General features: G+C 37.0%; 1 protein-coding gene across 1 annotated transcript; it reads left to right on the top strand.

Moving 5' to 3' along the window:
- The first annotated feature begins 2,476 nt into the window (after nt 1-2,476).
- On the top strand, nt 2,477-5,497 carry LOC142339050 (uncharacterized). The gene has a single exon (XM_075388750.1). It carries the CDS (start codon nt 2,477-2,479, stop codon nt 5,495-5,497), a length of 3,021 nt encoding a protein of 1,006 aa, XP_075244865.1.
- Nucleotides 5,498-9,985: the final 4,488 nt, after the last annotated feature.

Below are 9,985 nucleotides of genomic sequence, written 5' to 3'. Positions count from 1 at the left end.
TGAAGCGTTCAGGATTTAGGTGGAGTTCAGTTTCATGAAACGTTTTCCTTTGATATGACACTCCCTGCTGTACAGTAACCGTTCAGTACGTTTCTAAATTTAGTAAACTTTACAGTTTAACGAAAAGATTGTGCTTATTACACAGTCCAAAATTAGGGAAATAAAACAGTTTTTGTTATCTGAAACTTTCAGGGGTTAGGTTAGAGTTCAATTTTATGACCGTTTTCTTTTGATATGACACTCCCTGCTCTACAACAACCAATGGGTAAAATTCGAATTTCGATCAAGTTTACTGGTTAATGAAAAGACTAGTGTTATCACCAAGCAAACATTGAAGGGAAAGAATTTTCGTTATCTGTGAAGTGGGAACTTGGTGTTAGGTTTGCACTCAATTTGAATGAAAACTTTCTCACTTTGCTTTATTATTCATTACAACACGATTAACAATAACTAAGCATATACTGGCCGATAGAATTTTCTTACTATTCTTATATATATTTCTGCAATAAACTCAAACTACAACTCAAATTCCACAATACAAAGAAAACTTATTATGGGAGTACATGCAATATTTAAGAAGAACTGATAAGCCTATTTATTGTTCTTGCTATATTTTGCCTATGTTTTACTCAAAGGTCTCACACATAGTTGAATTTTGTATATTATCAATTGTCATGATAAGAATTATATTTAATTACGCCCCCCTCAGCGTTAGAAAACATTGTACTACCTAAAGCTGTAAACTGGAGGTGTGCTCAAGAATTAAACGAAACCTGTGTAGCACCACGCAATCAAAACTTCATTTCTTGACTTGATTGCAGAAAATTCAGCTTTATCTGTTCGTCAACTTTTGGGTAAAAAAGTTTTAATAAATTGGAAAACATAAAGCAAAGAATACGTACCTCTATTTAGTTGCAAAAAAATTTAAAAGATTTTCAGACTTTTACTATAAATTAATATTTCCTAAGCTTTTTAAAAACTCTCACAACTTAGAAATATCTCAAAATCATTCTCAACGTTATCAATCATTATTTTCTATATTTCTTACCCTATTATTCAAAAGTCTCAACACCATTCAAAGCTTGAAAACTGTGTTCCGTACTTCTGTACAGTATGCCAGTTCAGTGTCCAAACTGTTCTGCTCAGCTCTCCAACAGAAGGTCCCTTAACAAGCATATGAAGAATATACATAAAATTTTTCCAGATATACCGACTTTCAGCTGTTTTCAGTGTTTCGAGAACGTTAGAAGTCTTCCTACACTGCGTAAGCATTCTCATATTTCTCATCAACAGCCCATTTTAAAAGTCTGCTATACTTGTCGCGTAGGTTTTCAAACAAAACTCGAATATGCTGAGCACATAAACAATGAGCATGGTCTGCCCATTTTGGACTTGGAAACCCACGAAGTTGATACGTCTAGACCAACAGTCAGTTCAATTAGCAATGGTGTAAACTACTACGAATTTGAGCCGGCCCAGGGGGATTTAGACATTATGGAATATCTGTTCAGGAACCGGGGCGAAATTTCGAAAACAGTCCAAAAACACACGCACAGGTTTCCACAAAAGGTTCAACTTGTAGTGGAAATGACGCTTCAGAAACCTTTGGATGACGATCAAGAAAAATTAAGCGTGTTTTTCAATACAAATACACGAATCGTATATCATTCAGGGATTTCGGATGAAATTTTTGAAGACTTTGTCGACAACATTGTTTCAAAACTTGTTTCGTTTTCAAGCTACGGAAGTGGTTGGCAGCTACTTTCAATAGACAAAGTTACCCTGAAGCTGGCCAAATATGTGCCTGTCCGGGGAAGCAGTTTCATACCGTTTCATGAGGAACATCCGCTAAGAAGAGATTCGAACTTGTTAAACATACACAATGCAAACGATGATAACTGTTTCCTTTACTGCTACACAGCTGGATACCATCTGGTTTACAAAAAAGAAAAATTAGAACCGCCAACACCATGCTTCAGATCACGCACCAACGTTCTGACGTACAGCAAAGAAAATCCATCAGCAAAGCAACCGAAAGGGGACTTTGAAATGCCAATGAGTCTACAGGACATATCAAAAAAAGAAAAAAAAAGGAAAAGTTGTTAAAAAAAAGGGGAACAAAAATTTTTCGTTCATCATAACAGTTCTTAACATTTTGCTGTTTAAAAAACCTCACTATCCAGAAAAAGTCTGAGATTTTTCATATTTAAGGTATCAGACGAAGCAATTACTACCATTGAAGCTGTCACGAGGCAAAAATTTCCCATTCGTACTCGATTTGTTGCTCCTACAAAACGAACAGACATACCACTACGTACTCATTATCAATTTGATGAAATTTGTCGCTAAAATCAACGGTAAAGAGTATCGTGATAGAAATGAGCTGTGCAGGAACTGTTTTCACATTTGTTCGTCAGCGGATGTGCTATTAGCACATCAGAAATCGTGTTTGGAAAATGATTCTCTGCAAATCACGATGCCCGATCCTGCTAACAACAAGTTGAAGTTCGAAAACTACGCCGCGAGGTGGTTTTCACCTTTTGTAGTCTACTTGGACTTAGAATCTCTACTTGTGCCTGTAGCAACAGCGAAAAGTAACCCAATGACTTCAAGCACGTGTGCCTTGGAACACCATTTACCGTGTAGTTACTGCTTAATTGTGGTCGAACATAACAACCCTGAACCAATACATTTTGACATTTACACAGGCCCCGATTGTATGAAACGCTTCATTACAAAAATCGAAAAACTTGCAAGGTTCTTTTACCATCAGAAAAGGAAATTTCCTAAATTTATTGGAGCCGCCCCTTTGCGAAGTACATTCTCGAGATGTTGGATTTGTGATGTTGCTTTCAACAATGACAACGAAAAAGTGTTGGACCACTGTCACTACAGTGGTCAATTCATCGGTTACGCGCACGACGAATGCAACCTCAAGCGCCGAACACTCAATTTCACTCCCGTAATTGCCCACAACATGATGAACTATGACTTACATCACATAGTTAAGTCCTTGCATACAGCCTCAGAGTCAACAAAAATTGAAGTGATACCGACAAACGACGGAAAATTCATTGCACTAAATTTTGGTGTATTCATTGAAACACGAAAAAGGAAGCGAGATGAACTCACTGTTTACGAGTACATGCGCTTTATTGACAGTTTCAAGTTTATGCCGTGCAGCCTCGATAAAATTGTACAAACTCTGCCTCACAATAAATTCAGTATTCTTGACAACTTTTACCGAGGCTATACCACTGAGCAACGCAACTTGTTGAAGAAAAAGGGAAGTTTTCCCTACTCGTATGTCAATGACTTCAGTAAACTGAGAGAACTTTCTCTTCCCAGTCTCGAAAACTGGAAAAACAGTTTGAAAGACAATAAAATTGATGTTACCAGTGAGGAACTCAATCAGTTGAATTTTGTCTTCAACGAGTTCAATTGCCAAAGTCTGAAGGAACTCCTGGAGCTATATCTCACTGGCGATGTGCTACAGTTGTCATGCTGGTTCGAGGAGCTGCGTTCTGTGTGCTATGACACATACGGCCTGGACTGTGCACAGTTCTACACAGCTTCAAATCTTTCTGGAAACGCGTTTCTGAAAACCTGCAAGCCCGAAATTGAGCTGTTGACAGACCGACTGATCCTTGAAATGGCAGAGAAAATGATACGTGGAGGCCTGTCCTCTATCTACAGTTCAAGACTAGAGATTGCAAACAACACCCTACTGCCTAACTTTGATAGCTCAAAGGAAGTCTCATCAATCATTTATATTGATGCTAATAACCTTTACGGGGGAATCATGTTACATTTCCCTCTTCCCCTGAATCAGTTTGAATTGATTGAAGATGTTGCACTAGAAACAATTTTGCAGACCGACGACGAAGGGGATGTTGGTTTCATTGTTGAGGTGGATCTAGAGTACCCTGATGCTCTACATGATGAACATGCAGACTACCCATTGATACCCGACAAGGAACCAATCGATACCCTAGAACTTAGTGACTATCAGACAACTCTTAGAAGCGCTCTAAGTCTAACTTCGTCGAAATCAAGTAAGTTGAGACAGACGTTTCACCCAAAGAAGAACTATGTTGTTCACTACCGGAACCTCAAATTCTATGTTGATAGCGGAATTAAGGTCACCCGAGTTCATCGAGCAGTAAAGTTTTATCAATCTAAGTGGTTAGCAAGTTATATTGCACTTAACACACAGAAACGTCAAGAAGCTAGCTCTAAGCTCGATCAGGATTTCTACAAACTTATGTCAAACTCTACTTTTGGCAAGCTATGTGAAAGTTTGAGAAATAGAGTGTCCGTTAAATTTGTTCGCACAGAAGAGGAGCTACTTAAAACAACATCAAAAGGAAATATTTCATCGATAAAAATCATAGATGAGAACCTAACAATTATCACAAAGAAAGTCCAATCCATAGTATGGAACAAACCAACAATTATTGGAGCCAGCATTCTTGAGCTTTCAAAGCTGTTTATGTTTGATTTTCATTACAACGTAATGAAAAAACAAACAGAGTGCAGTTTGCTGTATTCAGATACAGACTCATTCGTATACAAAGTTAAAACGAATAGTTTCTATGATGATTTGACGAAAAACTCTACCCTGAAAAAACACTTTGATCTCTCAAACTTCCCCAGCGACCACAAACTCTATGACAAAACGAATGCAAAGGTGGTGCTTAAGTTCAAAGACGAACTTGCAGGAACGCCAATAGAAGAATTCTGTGCCCTTAAGCCTAAACTTTACTCGATTGTTGCTAGTAATGGCGAAAACAAAATGTCGGCGAAAGGAACTAAAAAATTCGCGCAAGCCAAATTAAATCATGAAATGTTCAAAGAGACATTGGAGACGAGCAACGTAGTGAGACTTGAAAACATCAAAATATCAACACTTAAACATCAACTACAAACTGTGTGCTTGAACAAAATTGCCCTCTGCGCATACGACGACAAAAGATATATAAATACAGACAAAAAAACAACACTGCCCTTCGGACATTTTTCTTTGCGTGATGAATACGTTTCAAAAAAACTGTGTGCCGAAACCGACTGGGAAGACGAATTGAACGAACCCTATAACGTGTTTGAACTTCCTGAAGGAGGGGAGGCCTCAGGCTGGGAAACACCCGATCCAGGTTTTCATCAACCCTCGTACTCTAATGAAGAGTTGAATGATGTTATTGACCTTTCAAATTTATCGGAACAAAGTGATGAGTCTGACCAGGAAATCAATAACCCGTTCATTCTCAATGAAGCTGATGAAAACCCAGATTGCTGCTCTTCAAGCAGTGAGAATGAAACATTAGCCAGCATCAGCAACAAAAAGAAGCAAGCAACATTAAGCAATAACTTATTCAGACAAATAGATAGTGTTGAATCTACTAACTCTTCAGAGGTAACACTCTCTGAAAATGAGGAATCGCCAGTAATCTCGATTAAACGTGCCCGTGCTTATATTGTAGATTCTGACAATGAGTAATCTGTTATTTTTCTTTGTATTGTAATAAGTACTTCTTTTATAGAACGGAAAATTTAAAAATACAAAGATAAATATTAATAATGATATTTTTATACAATTGGTGAGAAGAAAACTTACTTTAAGGAAATTTCCCAGTCCTCCTGTGGGATATTCTTTGCACTTTGCACCGACAAAAGCTTCTCAAATGCTTCTCGAGCTCCTGTTTATAAAAAAAAAATTTGCCTGCAGAAAGGGCAAATTTGGTCCAATATTTTCCCCGAAACAAGAGATCGAGAACAGTATAATGGGTTGGTTTCAAGAAATTTGTTGTGCTTTTTATGCTTGGTAAACTGAGGAAGAAAATAAATGGCTTCCTGACATCTTGAACAATATTTTATATATCGGTTTTTGTGATTTTCTGTGAAATGTTTTAATTTTTCTTGAAAATTGTTGAAAGTGAGCTCACAAGTCTCACATTTGTGTCCTGGCATTCTTTTTAATAGCTTCAAGTTTCACTTAGTTCGCTCTGTAGACGCAATACAATTGAGAAGAAATAGGAAGTAGTCTCTTCAGAAGGCTGATTTTGGTGATTTAACATTTATCTCAACCTAACAGGCAGAAAAGAATTTATTCCAAACATTTGCCAAGAAACGGTTCAGTTCTAACACCGAGGGCCCTGCTTTATTCCCCTCACCAAATTCATACTTCCAAACTGCTTTCACAGCCATACATTTACTTTTATCTTAATTGGAACACTTTTCATACACCAAAGCAATTTAATTTCAAAATCAATAAAACACACCGCACTAATTTAATTTTGTTTTGAAATTCAGTTTCCAAGAGCCCGCTCCGCTTTGATTTAATTCCACATAAAATCCCCCACCGTAAACAAAACTTGACAAGTTTAAACAATCCCCACTTTCGAAAGCTCAATAAAAGTTCAAATTAGGCATAACAGCCCACTCATGCGCGCGGAAGGAAATATTCCAAACTCTCCAAATTTATTTCCCAAGAGTTCACATAACATGAACTTACAATCCAAAAGATCGAAGTAGGTAAAACAATAGGACTCTCAAAGTTTCTTCAAAAGTACAAGAAATCAACTTTTACAGAGTGAAAGTTCTTGTAGGGGGGGGGGTCCGGACCCCCCTCCTCCAGTAACATGGCAGATATGGATACTACTAGTATACCCTAGCAAGAATGCTGAAGCTCTCGAAACAGTAAATCAACTAGAGAAATTTATAACTAAATTTGGTATACCGCAACAAATAGTACATGAAAACGGCAATGCTTTTATTAGTAATGATTTCGTTCACTACACAAACGAAATGGGAATTACACTATGCCCCCGAACTGCATATTCACCGTGGACTAACGATCAGTAGAAGTACAAAATAAACATTTGACTAATTACCTAAGAGATTTTATTAGTAGAAGTGGATATAATTGGTCCGAGTACACTAGTAAATTTGCATTTTCACACAATACTGCAGTGCAGTAAACTACAGTACGGGATATACCCCTTATGAAATACTATTCAGAACCAAACCGCAAATACCCCTATCACTAAAGTTAGGACTACTACGAGATAATCAAAATAAATGCACATCAGAGTTTTGTAGTAATCTACCGCCACACTCACATAGTGAAGAAACTTGTAATAACAAAAAGATAGAGAAATTATTACAAAACAGATTATCTAACGAAATGTTAAAACGAGAAAATACATTTAAAACTATATATTCGAATACCTACACTAAATGTAGACAAACTACGAATAAAGCACACAAGTATAGAAATAGATTTAAACTCGGAAAGCCTATACCTGAAGGTAGAAAAGTACTATTAGAAAATCACTCTAAAGGATTACTAAAGTCTAAAAAGCTACAAGAGCTACGCGCAGGCCCTTACACTGTGCAACGAATGCTATCTAATAGTACATATGAAATACAACATGATAAAACAAATGAGAAGAAAACCGTGCATAGAAATCATATAGTACCTTATTCCCGAAAGAAGAAAAAATACAAGAGTTAGTTGAGATCTATGTAGTCTGAGACGACACGGATGATTATTATACTCAATATAATAAGCATAATATATCCAAATCTAATGCTTACAGAGGCGCACACTATATTGCTTTTTCGCAGTGGCCCTTATTAGAAACACAATCTACTGTTAATCCTAGTACTACGCTACAGCCAACATTTAACGTTGAGGCTACCCCAACAAAAGATTCAGGCTTAGAATCGCTACAAACACGAGTAGGTAACACTGCACAAATTCAAGGCACAAGCTCTTCTAATTTTCTACCCCCACGCATTTCAACCCCCTACCCTATGCAAAATATGTATTCACCTAATAGACCACAGCAAGGAAATTTTTCTACACCACCTGATAATACTAGTAAATTTAAAGCTACACGCAAATTATTCCCCCAAGCAACGCATAATAGCCCCACATCATCACCTTTTAATCCTACCCCTACAGCATCACTTAATATATCTAATTTACCTGACGCAAATGAAGTATTGAGTAGACCTCAGCGTAATAGAAAAGCACCTACATTCTTTGGTGAACCTATTCCCTCTGACTTGCTACATAAACTCAAAAAGAAATAGAGACACAAAATCTCTTTAAAATAAGTTCTTTTATATTCAAAAGCGTAACCACGCACCAAAAAATAAAATTAAAATATATTTACATAGTTAAAATATCACGCGCACAACCCCCATCTAAGCGCAAATCTCCACAATTTAAATTATACTCGCATATTCATGAAGTCCTTTAGCAGGTTCTTAAGCACAGCGCTCCTGATTGTGTCACAATTGAAGATGGCACACTCCGGAAGTTTCAGCTCCCTCAGCATCTTATATGCTCCTTGAAGCACGGGACCAACTTCTGGATCCCACCACGCATAGTGAAGAGCCCAGAGTTGCTTCGCTAAGGCCGCTTGCTCTTTCCACACCCATTCCACTTTGTCCCCCACAAAGAATTCTTGGAAGAACTAAAATCGAAAAATTTTTTCTCCTTACCACTCTGGCTAACAAACATCCCCCTCCTTTTTCTTGATTCCCTTAAAACCCTTCATTTTTTTTCCTTCGAGCGCCCCTAAAGACCTCATCACAACAAACAGTTTTTCTGAGTTATAGATTAGCAAATACTCACATCGGTCCCCAAGAAGAAATTAATCATCTCCAGAGTCTCTACGGACACACAATTCAGCTCCCGTCGCCTCCACGGTTTGCTCATTACACTCACACGATCGAGTGCCCATACCTCCTCATCTCCCAAGACAATTTGAAGATGCTGATATGCCTCTGACATAAAGAAGATATAATCATCAGCTCCAGGTCCCAAAATTTCCTGACTGATATACCTCTTATAATAGAATTCCCGCGCCCTCTTTTTGAAACCCGAAACGGGAACTGATTCAATACCCTTTTGATTAGGCTTCACCTCAGCGTAATCTAACTGATCTTGCAAATCCTGATCAGGCTCAAGGAAGTTAATATGCACATTGGAATGGACTGTAGAAACAGAAATACAAAGTTAAAATAAGTTGAAGAAGGAACTAAGATTATGAAAAAGAGAGAATAAAAGTTTAAGGTTAAATCGAGAACAGAAAGATTAAAATAAAGAAGGAAATATAGAAATGAACAGAATAAAAGTTAAAGAATGAAATAAAGAAAGAGAGTTAAGAAGATGTTAAGGGGTTGGAATTAAATAGTCAAGAGAGATCAACTGTAGTCAACAAGAATTAAATGCAAAAAGCAAATAGCCCACTCAACACAAATCTTTCACAAAGCACGCAATTAATCACCATTACAAGCTGTTACACACACATAACTCCTCTACATGTTCAACACTCATACACTTTCAACATTTACGCATACCTTTTATTGCAAACTAACGCTGAAAACACATGTTACATAAAGCAAAGCTAAATAGAAATAAGTTCCCCATGAGCAAATACCTTATCTAAATTAAATACCTTAAGTACAGAAATTTGTCCCTTGCAAACTAATTAAACTACGTAAAATCGAATTTAGTCAGGAAATGCACAATTAAGCATTTTACATAGTCAACAGGTAACAGCTAACCGTACTGGTTTAAGGACCCAAGGGATGCTTAAAGTAAACCTTAGAGCATTTACGAACAAATAACTAACCGCACAATTACAACTTCTACACACAAGAGTTATTCAACTAAGAACAAACAAATACCCGCTACTAGAACAAAAAGAAATCTATTTAGTATTTTGGCTAAAGCCCACTTCTCTCACCAGTCACTCGAACATGCATTTCAACCCTACACTAACTTGAATTAACAAAATGAGCAAAATCATAGAAATTATACGAAAAATTTCAAATTCTTACTTAGCATTTTTATAAACCCGTCCAGATACGAAACTCAAAATCGGTCCATTTATGCACAAAAACCTAACGAACAAAACGTTGCCAGCGAAATTTCTATATCTAGCTTATAAGTGAAAATATCACACTTTAT

Source organism: Convolutriloba macropyga, chromosome 1, assembly GCF_964194025.1.
Source record: "Convolutriloba macropyga chromosome 1, txConMacr16.3, whole genome shotgun sequence".
Taxonomy (NCBI): domain Eukaryota; kingdom Metazoa; phylum Xenacoelomorpha; order Acoela; family Convolutidae; genus Convolutriloba; species Convolutriloba macropyga.
The sequence above is the reverse complement of the archived record's forward strand: the minus strand, read 5'-3'. Positions and strand labels throughout refer to the sequence as shown.

What these genes read in the sequence shown, in the direction of transcription:
- LOC142339050 (XM_075388750.1), top strand. Translation starts at nt 2,477, where the DNA reads ATGCCCGATCCTGCTAACAACAAGTTGAAGTTCGAAAACTACGCCGCG.